The sequence below is a fragment of the Rhinatrema bivittatum genome, chromosome 3 (assembly GCF_901001135.1).
Source record: "Rhinatrema bivittatum chromosome 3, aRhiBiv1.1, whole genome shotgun sequence".
Lineage (NCBI taxonomy): Eukaryota > Metazoa > Chordata > Amphibia > Gymnophiona > Rhinatrematidae > Rhinatrema > Rhinatrema bivittatum.
Window position 1 is genome coordinate 136402062 of NC_042617.1, and position 19615 is coordinate 136421676.

The following is a 19615-nucleotide window of genomic DNA, read 5'->3' on the forward strand; positions in this document are numbered from 1 at the left end:
CCACAGGGAGGGAGGGAGAGGGAGAGAGAGACTAGCCATAATATTCACTCCCTAGATAGGTATTTGTATCCTTAAGGGAGGCCCACCTAGTAACTCGAGATGAGGTATTAGTGTAGGGGGTTAAGGCCACTTTGACATTCAACGTGAGACGTACGAACAGAACAGTGGGCTCTTGTGAAGATATGATGACCTTCGGAGTGAGGAAACTCACCCAAAGATGAGATGTGTGCAATGTTCTCTCCACCTAGCTTGATGTTACCTAGGTAGAGTGTCCATCAAGCTAGGTGGAGAGAACCTTGCACAAATATCATCTTTGGGTGAGTTTCCTCACTCCGTAGGTCATCAAATCTTCACAAGAGACCACTGATCTGTTTATACGTCTCATGTTGAATGTCAAAGTGGCCCCTAACCGCCTATACTAATACCTAAACCTCACCTCGAGTTACTAGGTGGGCCTCCCCTAGGGATACAAATACCTATCTAGGGAGAGACCATTACAGCTAGTCACACCTTGCCACCCCATAGCACAAGCTATCACACATCTTAACACTAGTGAAAAAGGTGTAGTTAAAATCAGCATTAAGTCTGTACAATAGCACTTCACAGACTGGCAAACCCAGCCCACTCCTCCTCTCTTTCAGATTTGCATGCACACCATACAATATGGTACTATTGCATGTATTAAAGGCATTATCAGAGCTTTTCGCATGCAATAAGCCCTTAACACATGTAAAAATGCCTTACCACATTTTAATAAATGACCCCCTTCTTAGATTATATTGTTCCTTCATTTTTTGTACTTTTTCAGTCATGTATGTGGTTGGAAGTTGAATATATAGTTTTTCTGTTGCTTTTTCATATAACTTTATATATAGATACTAGCTGTACCCGGCCACGCGTTGCAGTGGCAGAGCCAGGTTAAGTGGAAAAGAAAGAAAAGAGAATGGGGATAACCGCCCCCTGCCCCCCCCCCAAACATGGACGCAAGAACATCCCCACGCCCCCCCCCCCCCCTGCAGGCCCGCCGATACCTGTCAAAAATGGTAGTCGGTGGAGCGGGCGTTCGTTCCGGCATGGAAGTATTAGCGCCGGGCCCTTGGCAGCCAGCACTGAAACTGTCTCCGATGGCTGTTAGAACTTACTCTATCAGTGAGGTGGAGCAATAGGAGCGGTCGTCTTGCTCAGATAGTAAGGGCGAAGGTGCGCCGGTTGCCAGTCCAGAAAATGGCGTCGACGGGCACTCGCCCTTACTATGTCACATGGGCTACTGCCGCCATTGGCGTTCCCGAGTGTCCTAGTAAGGGACAGAGCCGTCGGCGCCATTTTGATTGCTGGTAGCCGACGGCCGTAGTGTATGCGATGTGTCACGGAGCGGTGTTGCCCCCCCCAGTTGGAGCAGCCTGAACTATTCTGCTGTTTTGTGTGCGTTCTGAGGGTGTGGGCAGTAAGTAGAAAAGTCATGGATGTGGGGGGGGGGTGAGGAGGGTGTTTTTGTGTGAGTTCGTAGGGTGTGGGAATAGCAAACATGTGGCATGTGAGTGGCCTCCTGGTGTAGCATGCTGGAATTTTGTGGGGTTTTGTGTGTTTTGGGAGGGTGTGTGAAGTAAGTACAATTGGCATGTGTGCAGGGGTGTGTGAGGAGGGTGGATTTGTGTCTGGTCGGAGGGTATGTGTGAATCCCAAACATTGGTCACGTGTGTGTGGGGTGTGAGCATTTGTGCAAGGTGTAAGACCTTGTGCTTATGTCCAGCAGATGTCGATGTTTTGTGGAACCAAATTTTAAAACTTTTTTACCAGCCCCCGGTGTGACATTATTTTATTTATTTATTTATTTCAGATTTTTATATACCGGCATTCGAGACAACAGTCACATCGTGCTGGTTCACATAAAACAGGGGTGCATAGTAAACATAACTATAACAATGGTGCGGAAAAGGCAGTTACATATAACAGGGTGATAAGAACTTGGCTGAGAAGGAAGAGAAAGGACAGGTTATAATTCACACAGGTAAACGATAGAATATAAGGTTAACCATGGAGTAGTTGGAGAATAGTTAACCATGTTGGAGATTAATTAACCATGGTGTAGTTGGATATTAGGGGTGGCTTGGGGTTGTTCGATCAATTGGCCTCCGGGAAAGCTTGTGTGAATATCCAGGTTTTTAGTCTTTTTTTGAAGGTTGAGATGCATGGTTCTGTTCTGATGTTTGAGGGGATGGAATTCCATAACAGTGGAATGGCTGTAGAGAAAGCCCGGTTTCTTAGTGTGCAGAGTCTGGTGGATTTGGATGGTGGTACCTGTAGCGATCCCTTGTATGCATCTCTTGTCGGTCTTGACGAATTGTGTAGTCGGAGAGGGATCTGTAGGTCCATGGGAGCCAGTTGGTGTATATTTTTGTATGTGGTAAGAATGGCCTTGTATATTATTCTAAAGTGTATAGGTAGCCAATGGAGGCTCTTTAGAATAGGGGTTATGTGGTCCCTTCTCCTGGTATTTGTCAGAATTCGTGCCGCTGCATTTTGCACCATCTGAAGCGGTTTGGTGTATGAAGCAGGAAGGCCAAGTAGGATGGTGTTACAATAGTCTAATTTTGAAAAAATGATTGCTTGTAGAATAGTTCTGAAATCTTGGGCATGGAAAAGCGGTCTAATTCTTTTTAGCACTTGTAGTTGGTAGAAACAGTCTTTGGTGGTTTTATTAATAGTGGCTTTGAAATTCAGGCGATTATCAATTAGGACTCCTAGGTCTCTCACTTGTGTGATTGTTGGCGTGGCTTGTTGTGCGGAGATGATGGTGCTGTTTTCTGAGGCGATGAGCAGGAGTTCAGTTTTGCCGGAATTTAATACCAGGTTTAGGCTGGTGAGGAGGAGTTTAATTTTTTGAAGGCATGTATCCCAGTAAGCCAGAGTTTTTGCGAAGGAATCCTTAATGGGTATCAGGACCTGGATATCGTCCGCGTAAAGGAAGTGTTTGAGGTTGAGGTCGGTGAGAAGTTGGCATAGCGGTATGAGGTAAATGTTAAATAAAGTAGGAGACAGGGAGGACCCCTGTGGGACTCCTACTGACGACGGGTGTTGAGAGGATTCTTTGTTCTGTATCTTGACCTTGTATCCTCTATTGCTGAGAAATGATATGAACCAAGATAGAGCTGTGCCTGAGATACCTATGGAGGCTAACTGTTTAATGAGTAATGAATGATTGACGGTGTCAAAGGCTGAGGACAGGTCCAGTAGGATCAGTAAAAAGGCTTGACCTTTATCGAGGCCCAGGATGAGGTGATCTGTTAAGGAAATGAGGAGAGATTCCGTGCTTAGTGATTTGCGGAAACCGTATTGTGATGGGAATAGGAGGTTATTTTCTTCAATGTAGTTTGAGAGTCGGGTGTTCACCAATTTCTCCATAATCTTGGCTATGAAGGGGAGGTTGGCGATCGGACGGTAGTTGTTTGGGTCATTAGGATCTAGATTAGGTTTCTTGAGTAGTGGTTTTAGAGAGGCCAATTTTAGGTCATCTGGGTAAGATCCTTGTGTTATTGAGCAATTTATGATGTCTGACAGGGATTTGGAGATGGAGTCAGGAATTGATAGAAGCAATTTCGAGGGAATGTGGTCCGAAGGGTGAGAAGATGGTTTCATTTTCCGTAGTATACCTTGGATTTCAATGGAAGAAGTAAGTTCCAGTTCTTCTAAGCGGGAATTTTTGAAGGCGTTCTGAGGTGGAGTTGAAGTAGATGCGGTGTTAGGGGACAGTTGAGTTAGAAGTTTGCTGATTTTGTTGTTGAAAAATAGTGCTAGTTCTTCCGCTTTAGCTTTGGCTTGGTTGGGAGCGATTTCTGAAGGGTTTATTTGAGTGAGGTTAGAGACGTAGCTAAAGAGGGCTTTAGCGTCGAAGATTAGGTGGTGGATCTTGGATGCGTAGTAGTTCCTCTTGGATCTTAATGTATTGGATTTGTATTGGTGAAGAGTTAATTTATAGGTAGATAGAGTGATGGTGCATGGGTTTTTGCGCCATTTAGCCTCATTTTGTCTTAGCAGTAGTTTAAGCTTTCTTAGCTCTAGGGTAAACCATGGTTGCTTTTTGGAGGAGTTGGGGTGAGGATTTTTTGTTGTTAGAGGGCATAGCTTGTTGGCTATCGATTCCGTGATGTTGTTCCAAGATCGAAGCGCTGAGTTCGGATTGGTGAATTCTACTTGGGTGAGAAGAGATGATAGGTGATTGCTAAGATCTTCTGTGGTGCATGTTTTCCTGTAAGTGAAGCAATGTGAGGGTATGCGAGGTGGACTGGTATCTTTTATTGAGAATGAGGAAGTTATGAGGGAGTGATCTGACCATGGTACCTTCGTGCAGGTGGGGTGCTGGACCAGTTTTATTGCTGTATTGACGAAGATAAGGTCTAACGTGTGTCCGGCTTTGTGTGTGGGTTTGTTAACTAGTTGAGTGAAACCTAAAGCGGAGTATGCTGTGAGTAAGGCGTGATAATATGGAGTTGTCGACGTGCAGGTTGAAATCACCTAAGATTATAGCTGGGGCATCTATGTGACATATATGTAACGTAAGTGTAGAAGAACCTTGCCATATGTGAGGTGAAGCTTGTGTCCAAATTTGAAAGCAATCGGTTCACGTATTGCTGTGGCTGAGCCTGGTTAAGTTGAAAAAACAGAACAGAGCAGTAAAGGTTACAGTTTGTGTGTTTTGGTTTTTTTTTTTAACCCAAATGAACAGCACCAGCAAAGAATAGTTTAAATATGCAAGCACACCTTCCTGGCCCCCCCCCCCCCAACCCCGGCGAAATAGAGCAACTCACGCTACAGCCCCCCTCTCGGGAGATGTGGAGAATGAGTGCCCCCCCCCCTATGAAAAACGCGCGGCGGAAAATAAGAACAGTCCCCCACCGTGCTCCTCCCCGGCTACCTGTGTAAACTGACAGCCGGTGGCGAGGGTGTGTGCTAGGGTTTGTTCCGCCGGCTGCCATGTCGCAAAACTTCACCGGTGAAAGATGTGCGTCAGGATTCCTGACCTAGTAAGGGCAAATGTCCGCTGAGGATATGGCGCCGACGGGCTCTTGCCCTTTCTATGTCACATGGTGTACCGACGTCATTGTTGTCTCCGTATAGCATAGTAAGGGCAATGTCCGCCGGCGCCATTTTGGTTGCTGGCATCCGACGGCCATACTGAATGCGATGTGTCCCGGACCGTTCCTGTGGTGCCGGCGGAGAAGCACGGACTTGTTTCAGGTGTAGTGTGTGTTCGGAGTGCAGTGCGTGGGTGGGTGGAAAAGGGTACTTTAATTTAAAATCGGAGGGTGTGTGAAATGCGTGGCTTCCCAATGTAGCAGCCAGGAATTTGTGTTTTGGTATGTTTTGGGAGGATGGGTGAAGTAAGTGACATTGGCAGGCGTGTGGGTAGGGGTGTGTGGTGTGATGAGTGTGGATTTCTGTGTGTTATGAGGGAGTGTGAATGAAACACAATAGCCCTGTGTGGGGGTGTGGTGTGGTGTGTGTGTGTGTGAAAGGTGTAAGAGGTTGCGCTTGCGCTGACGGCCACCAGATGTCGCTGTTTTGTGTAAGCAATTTTTAAACTTATATTACCTGTCACAGGTGTGACCTATATGTAATGTAAGTGTATAAGATCCTTCCTGTATGGGAAGTGAATGTGTGCAAATTTGAACGCATTCGGTTAAGTGGTTGGTGAGATTAGCGACGACGTACAAACTATTTAACATTTTTATTTTATAGATAGATATATATGTGTGTGTGTGTGTGTGTGTGTGTGTGTGTATATAAAACTACTGTAAAACAATCCATTTTTATTAGAAGGAAAATAGTTTTTGTACTCCTTGTAATAGGCATCCAAATGAATGTGTTCATATATATATATATATATATATATATATATATACACACACACATAATATAAATGTTTCAGAAATCATGTCAGTGTCTGAAAGTATCTTTGATTGTTGGGGTAAACTGAAATTAAATCAAGAAATGCAGACATTTATAAATTAAAAGAAACCCATACCACATTGGCTAACGGTAATCTCTAACATGGCTGGCTGGGATGAGCAAGGATGTTTCCCCTTACTATTCAAAATACATTTTAAAAAACTGGCAAATTCTGATGTCAATGACACAAACCCCCTCCATTACCAGAGACTGTGAAGTAACAGAAAACCCTGCATAAAAGAAACTCAGAACCTATATAGCAACCCTACTATACCAAAACAACACTATTGTTTTTCTGTGACTGCAGCTGTACTTTGGTGACCCCTAAAAGCTCCCGCCATAGGCAACCACCTAGTTTACCTAAATGATTAAGCTGGCCCTGTGTCCATAAAATAATAAACAGGAAAAAGGAACAGGGATTATACAATAAACATTACCTAATTAAGGGCCTCATTTTCTAAAGTATCGCAGGCCTGCGATACTTTAGGGAATGAGGGGTGGGAGGCCGAAACGGGGGGCGGGCCTGCGCTAGCCGGCAGCAATCGCTGCCGGTTTCGCACCCAATAGCGCCACCATAGAAGGTGTAGCTATTGGGCGTGAACTTGGACGCGAAAAGGGCCTTACCTTTTTGTCATCCGCGGTGTCTTCGCGGAGTCGGCCCCGGTGACGCCCCGACTCCTCCTCTTCTGGGGCCGACTCTGCCCCCATTTTGGTATCGCATGCGATAAGGGACTTTTCGCGTGTGAAACGTCCCTTATCGCGTGCGATCCCTCTGGAAAATGAGGCCCTAAGATTTACTTTAACTGGCCAGTGCCTGGAGAAGCTCCTGTAATAGTCTGTCCACAGGACACTGTTCAGAAATGAGACAGAGTGCTGAAACAAGTCTGATCAGCTATGCTACTAGTCAGGGCCGATATTTCTAGCAAATTCTGGGCTAGTCCTCTGTGGACCTGGTGCTGTATAACCAATTATAATGCAGGACACTGGCTTCCTGATCTATTACATTGCATAAGCTTAAAACACTCACAGAACATTATATCATTACACCTTTCCAGGGAAAGGCAGGAATTGCCTCCATTTAGAATCAATAAGATAAATGTAATCTTTTCAGTTCTGGTAAACAGAAACTGCAGAGTGCTGTGGGATCGGTTTTCAAGCTGGTTCTGTTCAATATCTTCTTGAGCAACATTTTGGAAGGGTTGGATGGAAAAAATAGTCTTTTTGCAAAGATCTGCAACAGAATGGACATGTCTGAAGGAATAGAGAGAATGAAAAATGAAACTTGAAAGAGTGGTCAGAGACTTGGTAGCTGGGATTCAATGCCAAGAAGTGGAAAGTCATGCACCTGGGGTGCAGTAATCTAAAAGAGCAATATGAGATGGGGGGCGAAAGACTAATGTGTCCAGACTGGAAAGGACTCTTGGGGTGTTAGTGTCTGGAGATCTGAAGGCAGTGAAGCAATGTGACAAGGCAGTAGCTAAAACCAGAAGGATACTAGGCTGCACAGAATAACCAGCAGAAAAAAGGAGGTGATATTTCCCTTGTACAGGTCCTTGGTGAGGCCTCACCTGGAGTACTGTGTTCCAGTGGCATACTAAGGGGGGGGGGGGGATGCAGGGGTGCGGACTGCCCCAGGTGACAGCCGGGAGGTCGGCGGCCGCAAGCGGAGCCCAACCCACTCGCGCTAAAAGAGGGAAGCCTCCAGGCCGCGAGCGGTGGGAGCACTGGGCGGCCGCCTAGAACGCCGCGGGCTTGAAGCCGGCAACTGCATAGCCTTTTCTTCTACCCACCCCCTGCGGCCTGGAAGAGGAAGTGGTGGGTTCGTGTGGGCGGGAAGAAGGAAAGGTCATGCAGTCGTGGCCCGAAGCAGGAAGAAGAGCAACAGCGTTGCCCCCCCCCCCCCACCCACCCCACCACAGATGCAGGAAGTAAAGCCGCACCAGCCCCCATGCCGCCTCAAGAAAAATGAAGAGTTCCTGTCTGTCATGGGGTCTGAAGGAGCAAACTGCTTGCTGTGCTTCTGATGGGGAGCTGGGTAGAAAGTGAGAGTGTGTTTGTGTCTATATGTGTGTATGTGTGTGTGTGTGTGTGTGTGTGTGTGTGTGTGTGTATGGGAGTGAGGGTGCATGTTTGTGTGTGAGAGATGGAGCTGTGTGAAGGGGTGTGTATGAACGAGAGAGAATTAAGGGAACCTGTGTGCAGGGGTGTGTGAAAGTATGTGCAAGAGAGAGAGAGCCTGTGTGAAGGAGAGGGGGTTACGGAAATCACTGAGCGGAGGGAAGTATGGATGAAGATGTGAACGGGGGGGGGGGGGGGGGAGGGTGCCAAAGGAAGTATCCACCCCAGGTGCCAAATACATTAGGCTCGCCACTGCTGTGTTCACTTCTGATGACCGTATCTCAAAGGGGATAGAGACAGAATGGAAAGGGTCCAGAGAAAGATGACCAAAATAGTGTCAGGTCTGTTTCAGAAGACCTATGAGGAGAGGCTGAAGGATCTAAATAAGTATACCTTGGAGGAGAGGAGGAGCAGGGGTGATATGATATAGATACCTGAAAGGTATTAATAATGCACAAACATCAAGCATTTCCCATTGGAAAGGAAACTGTATGACTAGGGGGTCATGATATGAAACTCCAGGGGGGGCGGCTCAGAACCAACATCAGGAAATATTTGTTCACTGAGAGGATGGTGGTTGCCTGGAATGCTCTTCTGAAAAAGACAGTGAGGATGAGAATAGAGGTAAATTTAAAAGGGCACGCGATAAACATGACGGATCCTTAAAGGCTTGAGGTTGGTAATGATGAAAAGGGGTAAATTATGTTAATTTTAGGTGTAACATTTCTGCATGGGGATTAACTTGCACAGCACGGTAGCTATTGTTCTTAACAGAACACATGGAGGGGTAACCTGCACAAAGCGATAGTTACTACCCTTAATGGAATATAAGGGACTGGCCTGTATGGCGTAGCAGTTACTACTAGTAAGAGAACACATGGGGTAATTTGCATGATGCAGTAGTTGCTACTCTTAACAGAACACATGAGAGTAACCTGCACAATGAGGCAGTTGCTACCATAAGCCACTTGCTGGGTGGACTGGATGGACCATTTGGTTTTTATCTGCCATCACTGCTTTGTTACTGTTTTACTATGAGTTAGGGTACCTGTCTAGCCACTCAAGATTTTGCAAGGGAAATAAGTTCTCACCGGGAAAAACACAGGTCCCAGAGCAAAACAAGGAATCACAACAGGTACAAACAGCCCTGTTTTGCCATAGCCTACTACTATATAAGGTGGGTGGATGGGAGTTTGCTTGGCATGGTATGCAATACCAAGATGGCTTCGGTTTATATCAATGTCTTCAAGCACTAGAATTCCCAGCACTTCTGTGATTTCTGAAAATCCTGGCATGACTTGAGTCCCGCTGCAGCTCAAATTTCTCTTAAGCATGAAACAGAGAAAGGGTAAGCTAGGGAGAAGAAAAGGCAGAGAGGAATGGAAGTACATCACCATGTTAGGCATAGCCCCTGAGCTTAACATGGGGATGTGCTCCCAGCTCTTCTGAGTCCTTCTTTTTCAGTAGGAATAAGTAAACTGGTTGTTAAGAATTTATTTTTCAGATTGTGATTGCTACACAACCTGAAACTATTTCTCAATATTAGTGAAATGCTTCCTGTTCCACATGCAGGACCCCAGAAGCAGGCAGAGTTCCAGAGTCTCAATGCGTGGATGATGCGATGGTGCAGGGAAGAGGGATTCAGTTATATAAGGAACTGGGGAACCTTTTGGGGAAGGGGGAGACTTTTTCGAAAGGATGGGTTCCACCTTAATCAGAGTGGAACCAGGCTGCTGGCACTAACTTTTAAAAAGGAGATAGAGCAGCTTTTAAACTAGAACAAGGGGGGAAGCCGACAGTCACTCATCAGTGCATGATTCAGAGAAATGTATCCTTGAAGGATACTAATGAAACAGGAGAGTTAGGGCATCCCAACAGAGAGGTTCCAATAAAAGCAAATGTAGTCTATTGTGCCTATACATAAAAAATCACCGAAGCTAATGACTTCCAAATTATCTCTAACAACTGAAAAGCAGGTTGTTAATACAAACAAAAAACATATTTTGAAATGTCTGTATGCCAATGCCAGAAGTCTAAAAATTAAGATGGGAGAGTTAGAGTGTACAGCAGTAAATTATGAGATTGACATAACTGGCATCTCAGAAACCTGGTGAAGGAGGATAACCACTGGAACAGTGCTATATCAGGGTACAAATTATATCACAATGATAGGGAGGATCAAATTGGTGGGTGTGTGGCAGTTTATGGCTGGGAGGGTATAAAAAGGATAAAGATAAAAAAAGACACTAAATGCTCAGTATAATCTATATGGGTAGAAATCTCATGTGTGTTGGGTAAGAGTATAGTGATAGGAGTATACTACCATCCACCTGGACAATATGGTCAGACAGATGATGAAATGCTAAGAGAAATCAGGGAAGCTAACCAATTTGGCAGTGCAGTAATACTGGGAGATTTCAATTACCCCAATATTGGGTAAATATAACTCAGATATATATTATTAGGCTATCCTGGGTCTACCACAGGTATTATCACTAGTGATGCACAAACAATATACCCATGTTCACAATTAAATATTTCAATTTTTATTTCACAACACTTTTTTTAAAAAAATACATAAACCATACCTATTACATCAAAGCCATTCATACCACACTCATTCATTCAATTAGACATTATACAATGTTAAAATTTCACTAGACAAATCAGTTACATTTTAACTTCCAACATACACAAATATTGCAACAATCCCTAATTACAATGTAAACATTCCACAAATATTGCAACAATCCCTAATTACAATGTAAACATTCTTTTCATTTAGTGAATATCCTTATTCCATCTCATTTAACAGCAATTCCCTATAAGTTAATTAAACCTTTTTGGATGTAGTTAATGCTTCTCTTTAAATAAAATTCAATAAGAACCATTAACTTAAAAAGCAGTTTAAAGAGAAGCACCGGCCATCCATTGCTCCTACCATGTGACAGGGGCCGACCAATGGCACCGTAGCCTCTTTGACATCGTAAGGGCAAAGGGCCATCGGCGCCATTTTGATTTGTAGCAGGCCCGACAGCCCAGAGGGAGAGATCGCTCGCGGGACCCCGCTGGACCACCAGGCACTTTTGGCAAGTCTTGGGGGGGACAAGATGGTGCCGGCCATCCATTGCTCCTACCATGTGACAGGGGCCGACCAATGGCACCGGTAGCCCCTGTGACATCATAAGGGCAAAGGGCCATCGGCGCCATTTTGATTCGTAGCAGGCCCGATAGCCCGATGGCCCAGAGGGAGAGATCGCTCACGGGACCCCGCTGGACCACCAGGGCTTTTGGTAAGTCTTGGGGAGGGATCGAGATGGTGGGGGGGGGGGGGTTGTAATACAGTAAATTTGAAGAGTTGGGGTGGTTTATTAGGTTTTTTTAATAAATGTGCCCCTCCCCCCCGCACTAACCCGAAAAACGAATTTTCCCCGAACTTCGGGGAAAATCCGTTTTGTGGTTCGCGTCCCCCGAACCACGACAAATTAGGCAATTTCATTGAAATTGCCTAATTCGTGATAAACGAATGCACATCTCTACTTCCAACACATACGATCATAGATTATTTTCTGATTTAGAAGTACATTTGATGGGAGTGGGAGATATCCCTTTGATTACAGGGGGTGATTTTAACTGTGTTGCAGATTCCTCTGTAGATAGGGATAGTCTGGTCCAGTGAGGAGATTTAGGACCTGGTAAAGGAATTCCTTTTTTGTGCACATCTCTGGGGGTAATGGATGCTTGGCATATTCTAAATCCTGGTAGTAAAGAATTTACCCATGTATCCAAGGCTCATTACTGTCAAAGTAGACTAGATTATCAGCTCATCTCAGATTCCAAATTTTCATAGAGGCTCAATTGCCTAAGTATAAAGTATAAAATCATGTGCGGCTCCCGAGCACCTGGCCACCACGTCAAGGATGCACATTCGAACGTCACAGATCACTTGCACGTTGATGGAGCCGAAGAGCTTTCTATTGCGGTACATCTCCTCCCTGTCACAGGGTGGAATTATGGCCATGTGAGTGCAGTCGATAGCTCCCAGAACATTAGGAAAGTTTGCAAAGGTATAAAAACCTCTCTTCAAGTTCATCAAGACCTGCCTGTCCCGAGGAAATGATATGTGGCGATTAATGCAGTCAGAGACAGCTGTCATGACCTGGTCCAGACAGCTGGAAAAAAGTGGTTTGGGACATTCCCCCCACGACCCCTACTTTTGTTTAGAAGGAGCTGGTTGCCATGAAATGCAGAGTGGCCAACAGTTTGGTGAGGCCCGGCACAGTGTGGGACCTTTCCGTGACGGGATCCAGATCCCCTCAGATTATTTCATATAATTCCAGGATAGCTCGAGAGCTGAGGTGATACTTGCTAACCACATAATCCTCTGGCATGCCCAGCAATGATGCTCAGGGAGGAAAGATGCGCTCCCTGTGTCTCCTCTGCCGTGGCTGCCTGCGTGACAGGCGCTGCCATGGGACCCAACCCTGCAGGGCCAGTGGCTCGGCCTCCGGTACAGGGACTTCCCTAGGAGGGATTGGAACTGCCCTTGCCTGTTCTTTAGGTGGCTGTTGTTCCGCTTGTTGTGGTCTGCGGCATCCAGTATCCCCCAACAATTAAACTTGCCACAAACATTATGGGCCAGATTTTAAAACTTATGCGCGGGCGTAGATTGTTCGCGCAACCCGGCGCAAACAAATCTACGCCCGATTTTATAACATGCGTGCGCTGCACGCACATGTTATAAAATCCAGGGTCGGCACGTGCAAGGGGGTGCACACATGTGCACCTTGCGCGCGCCGAGCCCGAGGGGAGCCCCAATGGCTTTCCCCGTTCCCTCCAAGGCCGCTCCGAAATCGAAGCAGCCTTGGAGAGAACTTTTTCTCTGGCCCCCCCCCCCCACCTTCCCCTCCCTTCCCCTATCTAACCCACTCCCCAGCCCTAACTAAATCCCCCCCCCCTACCTTTGTTGAAAAAGTTACGCCTGCCTTGGGCAGGCGTAACTTGCGCGCGCCAGCACGCCATGCCCCGGAACAGGCCACTGTGTCGGAGCACTTGGCCCCGCCCCGGACCACATTCATGCCCCGGCCACGCCCCCGGACAAACCCCTGGACCGCCGTCACACCCCCGGACTGCCCCTTTTTCAAAGCCCCGGGACATACGCGTCCTGGGGCTTGCGCGCATGCCGCCGAGCCTATGCAAGATAGGCTCAGCACATGCAGGGGCAGCTTTTCGGGGGTTACACGTGTAACCCTTTGAAAATCTACCCCTATGGTTTTTAGGGAGCTATGCCATGTAAGAACAGGTGTTTTTATTGGTCCAGGAGGGCCTGGTAGGTGTGTCTGTTAGAATACCTCTTTTTATCACACACAATAATTGCTGCGATAATACCCCTGGTCTGCGATATTGGCCGCGGGAGCCATTAGTGTGCGTTACTCTATTGCTTTCTGCACTAGCAGACCCTCATTTCCATAAAATCTGTCCAAAGTCCTCCCACTGGAGTACTCAATGTTTAATTTGCACATGCATTTTCTGTTCCATTATTTATCATGTGCGTTATGGCATTATCGCGTGTGTTAAGGACCTAACGCAATTTGATAAATGACCCAGTATGTTTGTTGGATTTATGGGACGACTGTGATTATATATCAGAGGCAAATTTGCTAATGTTTATATGAAAGGCAAGTTGTTGCGGTCTCGGTCGCCACGCTGGCGCCCGAGGCCTTACCTTCCTCCCGAGTCCCGGGGAGCTGCCGCGTTCCGCGGGCCTGCAGTGCCTCCGGGCGCCATGCGCCGGCTCTCACGCTGCCGCTGGCGTGGCCTCACGGCCAGTCCCGCCCCCAGGCGCGCGCGCGCGACTGTCCTCCACTTTTAAAGGGACCAGCGCGGGAAAACCCGGCTCCTCCCTTCTATGACGTCAGACGCTGCAGGGCTATTTAAGCCCTGCAGTCCCTTCCCTTCTTTGCCTTGCAACGAGGTTCACTACTTCCTGTAGTTCTAAGTTGCGTTCTGGATTGCCTGTTACCTGCCTGACTCCGCTTTGCCTGACTCCTGCTTGTCTTCAGCCTGCCTTGACTCCGGTCCGTGACTCCGACTCCTGCTTGTCTTCAGCCTGCCTTGACTCCGGTTCGTGACTCCGACTCCTGCTTGTCTTCAGCCTGCCTTGACTCCGGTTCGTGACTCCGACTCCTGCTTGTCTTCAGCCTGCCTTGACTCCGGTCCGTGACTCCGACTCCTGCTTGTCTTCAGCCTGCCTTGACTCCGGTTCGTGACTCCGACTCCTGCTTGTCTTCAGCCTGCCTTGACTCCGGTTCGTGACTCCGACTCCTGCTTCTTCAGCCTGCCCTGACCTCGGTTCGTGACACCGACTTCTGCTCGCCCGCTGCCGGCCCAGACTCCGGTCCGGATTCCACTCCTGGGTTTCTTCGGCCTCGCCTAAGTCCCAGCGGTCCGGGTCCCTACGGGCTCCTCCTGGGGGGACCTCGGGCTTCCAGGGCGAAGTCTCCTAAGTCCTAGCAACCCGGGCTCCCACAGCTCCTCTGGAGGAGTCTCGGGTTTCCAGGTGAAGATCCTGTTGCCCAGTGGGAGTTCTGCCTACCGACTGTTCCCTCGGGCCAGTCGGCCCAAGGATCCACATCCGGATTGTCTCCAGCATAACAGTTTGCAACACAAGTTGCATGATAAAAAAGTGTATATTAATACAATGGATATTGGGGATTCTCCTTCCTTGGCAATGTGGCGTAACCATAAGCACAATCTATTACTTAAGAAAAGATTAACTGTGCTTAAAAGTACTATAAGAAAATGTAAAAAAATTTCCAAAAGTTTGGGATCCATATCTAAAATTGCTTTCTATTAGAATCTGCAGTATGATTGTAAATGCATTGAGTATATGAAGATCATCTGGGGGGGGTTAGTGTGGGAAGGTAAAAAAAGGAGATGAAGGAGGAAAAGGGCTGAACATGACCTGAGATGTTCTTTTTAAGGAAGATCTGTTTTATTTAATTGTTAAAAAATCTCGCTATGTATTATGTTAGTAATGCTTATAATTGAAGAGTTGTATTTGTTAACTTTGTAAAGCCTTTTGCCCAATAAACAGATTTTTCCTAATTAACAGCTGGGTCTGTCTGGCAAGCTAAAAGTACAGTAATAACTAGAAGCCCTCGATGAAATGCAGGTGCTCACATAGCCTTGTCTGTCTGACAGGCTTTGCATACCTTGTGTTGGCCAAATCGGTGAGGCAGATAGGTGGTGATCTGGTACCACACTAGAAAGGCCACATGGATCAAGGAAGCAGGATGTTTGGGTAACAGGTGGTGTTTGCTGGCTGTTTGGATTATTGTGGAACCTTGTGGTTGGACATGGGAAGACAGGAATATGAACTAGAAAGAGGATCCTGCATGCTGAGATAGCTGGGAGGGAGGAGTGCGGTGGAGGAGAATGGCAAAAACTGTCTTGGATAAGAACTGATATCCTACAGGCAGTCACACTGGGCCAGATATTCAAAGCGTGTTTAGTGCTAGATGGCTGGATTAGGAGGATATATCAGGCCATAAAGCAGCTGCTCAATACTCAGTTATGTTTAGTGACCATTACATAGCCGGATAAGTCACTTACCCAGCTTTCTGAATATCAGCCGGTTAAGTGGTAGGCAGGCAGTGGGTGGATCGGGGTGGCACTATTTAGCTGGATACGTTATCTGGCTAAGTAACAATATTCAGCCTTAGACAGATAAGTTATCCAGGTAAATTAGGCCTGCTCAATCGCGGGTTTAAACTTAGACAGGTACGACTTATCTGCCTATGTAGCACTTGTCAAGGGGATATTCAGCAGCATAGCCGGCAAACTGAGAAAAGCGCATAGGTTTTCAATATCTACCCCACTGTATGGCTAGCAGATGGGATATATTCTTGACAGTATGGAAAGGAGTACCTGACCTCCCACAGCTTTCAGTTCTACTTTTATGCTAATGACTCCCATATCTACCTTAATTTTACCACAAATCCAGTCCCAAATTTCAGCCTTTTTGTCTGTCATCACCACCTGGATGTCCTCCACCACCTTAATAGTTTTGAAATCAAAACATAAATATGATAGCATGTTTTTAATAATTCTTCCTTGCTCAACTACACTATTAATAGTAAAATTAGACAAGTACTCTACGTTTTGTAAAACTGATGGTGAGATATCCGATATCAAAATAGAAGTTCAATGTTTGATCCTTTGTTAGAAGCAAGTTATTTCCTTTATGAATTAAAATAATATATTTCTTTTTCTTTTGCAGCATACAAGTGGAGTCAGTGCAATGCTTGTGCTTATAAAACCACTTTCTGGACCAAGAGAACATATTGTAGATTTGGAAATGGTGACAGTCAACAGTTTAATGAACTATCGCACAAGCTCAGTGCTAAGATTAACAATAGTGGTGGGGCCTTACCCATTTTAGCAATTATCAAATCTCACAAGCACTTAACACAGCCAAAGAATATTATCTAAAATAAAGTACTTACCATTTTATTTATAGATTTTTCTTTTATTTTACAAATATCTAAGAAATCTGTTTGTAATCATTTACACCTGTTAAAAATCAAATTCAATGCATTATTTCTGTAAAGATTACAAGTTTGACTATACTATATGGAGTTCACATTTATCCATAACTTAAGTTCCAGGAATCCCTGTAGACTAGTTTGTAAAACTTTATTCACTTGCTGAGTAGAATAAGCTGTAAAAAGAAACAGTTGTTCATAGTTTTATGATGATATTTACAAAGTTGTAAAGCTTATACACTGACATACATATTGGGGACAATTTAAAAAATTGAGCTGTTTTGAACTTAAGTAATTTTTTAAAAAGAAGTTATTGTTGTACAACTGGGTTCTTCTCAATAGTAACTTTTAAAATCAGCTGAGAAATGAGTTTTGCAAACGCTGATAGGCAAAAGCTAAATGCTGCACAACAGTCAGTCAACTCCATCACAGGTGATGTTGATCCATACATGAAACATCCCACATCAATTTCCTATTACTAAGGATGTGTGAAAAGTGCATTTTTATTTCATGAACAATTTTGTAAAGATTCTAAATCACTTACTTGTTTGTGTAAATATTTGCTATATAATTTAATATAATTGAAGAACTTGTACTCAAAGGCAAAATGTGCCATTTCTCTAAAAGTTTGCCATAGACAAAAAGGTTTTCCATATAAAAAGGGGTGTTTCCAAAGGTCAATGTTTATTTATGTTGACAAAATATATGACAGTAGACTTTCTTCACTTACTTTTTTGTTAAACAAAAATATGTAATTTTGACTTTTTTTTTTTTTTTTTGCATCTCTCCATCATTTTATCTCTCATGCTGACTTATCAGAAAGCATAGAACAGTTTCACCTGTGGCTGGAAGAGCTCACTAAACCCCACAGAGCATTTTGCTGTCATACATTAGCCTTTTTAAAATAACATTTTCAGATGATTTTATTATACAGCTCATGGCTGCACAATAATAATTTATGAAAAGCCTTCAGCATCCTGAATTCATTGAAAAAAGTACTTCAACAGGAAATGCCCCGGTAAATAATTTTCTCACATTTATTTTGAACACAACGTAATGTCATAAGATATCCATAAATTGATAGCATTGTATATACAAATTACTTCTCCTGTCAACTTCTTCATAGCACGCTATCACACTGGATCGTTGTACATAGCTCCTTCTCTATATCCCTAATTCAATTCTAAGACTTTCCTTGATAAATTGGCAAGTGTATGTTTAGGTTTATGTTACAGCACGATTGACTAATTTGTTTTTTCCGTAGACACAGAATAAGAGGAAAGACTTACAGGCCATTTGTCAAAGGTTTTAGGCATATAGCTTTGAGACTCAGGTGCCCAATTCTGCCTCTCTGAAAATGAATTAGGTCTGAGCATCTAAATTTAGGGTCCTATTTTAACTGAGAAGTCCATATTCAGAAACATTTAGCTGGATAACTCAAGTTATCAGGCTAAATTAATATTTGTAACAAACCAAAAGAAATCAATATGCCACTGCAACAGCGATAATTAGTATAATGCAACAAATCTAGAGCATGTGCTCGTCGCTGGAATGTTAAGAACTTTCCTAATTATTTTCGTTAAAGTTTATTAGTGAATTCAGTGTTGCTTAAAATAAATTCTTTGTGACACCTACTCTGTGTGGATGTGTGTTTATATTATTGCTTTCTATGATGAATTAGTAAATTTATGAGTATAAATATAAAGGAATTGGAGGGAAGTTTCATATAAATTCGTAGGTGTCTCCGCACCACGAGTATGTGGTATTATAATCATTAACGATCCCCCGCCTCCAGTGTACATTTTTTTTAAAACATTTTTTTTAAAGATTACTTCACCTCTGTGAACCTCTTCCGTATAGTGAGCGCCTTGTAATATGAATTTATATACCTTAACGGTATTTAATGCCAAGTATTCTGTTGTATGTATGAAGCAGATTTGTAAACTATAAGCGAGTAAAATTCAGACTTCCCTTTAAGATGTCAGTTGGTTATGTAGTCGAAATTTAAACGATGGTCCCGACACAGCCGATCCGTGTTTCAGACGAATTGTCTTTCTTCAGGGGCATAGAGCATTGTTGTAGTAACCAACTTTTTGTGGAATCTGGATGAACTCCATTAAGAAATGCTCCAACTGTCTTGGCTCAAAGACAGGGTTGCTCTGACTCTGTCTCCGGAGACAGAGAAGAGGGAAAGAATCACGCAGATGAGGAAATATGCACTGCAACAAAAATATATATGATACAAACCAGAATCATTGTCTTTCTCTGCTTATGGAGGCTCAACTTCTCAGGAGGGTCCTGGACTGGTATAGCCGGTTTCATCAAAAGAAAATTAACAGGTAAGAAAATGTATTCTTCCACTTCATCCTGCTACACCAGTCCAGACAGGTGAGAATACCAATGCCCAACTAATCTGGGGGAGAGGGAGAAATAAGGACTGCTTTGAAAACACCAGCCCCAAGGCTATATCCTGTTTAGCCATAACACCTAACCTATAAGGCTTTGAAATCAAATGCAGAGAAGACCATGTCACTGCTTCACAAAGATCTATCAGTGCAAAAGTGACCACTTCAGCCCAGGAAGAAGATCAAGCTCCTTCAGAATAAGCTCAAATGATCTCTGGAGCCCAACACCCTTTGAAAAGATATATTGGAGAAATCATTTTATTGACCAGCCATGCCAGAGTAGCTGTAGAAGGTATTTCACCTCTGAGCAGTCTTGAAACCAAACAGCCTAACAATGCTGTGGAAAAGATTGATGACCTACAGAAATCTCAGGAGAATTTGGTGAATATCCAGCAATCCCAGTGACTTGATGCTGCCCAACACTCTTCAGAAAAAATCCAGAAAGAAACAGATCTTTTGGAGTAGAAAAGAAAAAGAAAAACCATCCATAAGGAGAATTCCTTAAACACGTCATTTTTTTTATTTTGTTTAGGTGAATATTCTACTTTTCAGATGGTTCGAAGTGGATTACATTCAGGTACTTTCCTGTCTCCAGTGGGC

At 44.5% G+C, this 19615-nt stretch overlaps 1 protein-coding gene across 1 annotated transcript in view; it reads left to right on the forward strand.

The window, feature by feature from the left end:
• EFEMP1 (EGF containing fibulin extracellular matrix protein 1) overlaps positions 1-18245 on the forward strand; it is a 272874-nt gene extending 254629 nt beyond the window's left edge. Inside the window, exon 11 of the mRNA XM_029593741.1 lies at positions 16346-18245. Coding sequence (XP_029449601.1) covers positions 16346-16507 — 162 coding nt within the window. The 3' untranslated portion in view covers positions 16508-18245. The remainder of the gene's footprint in view (positions 1-16345) is intronic.
• The last annotated feature ends 1370 nt before the right edge of the window (positions 18246-19615 follow it).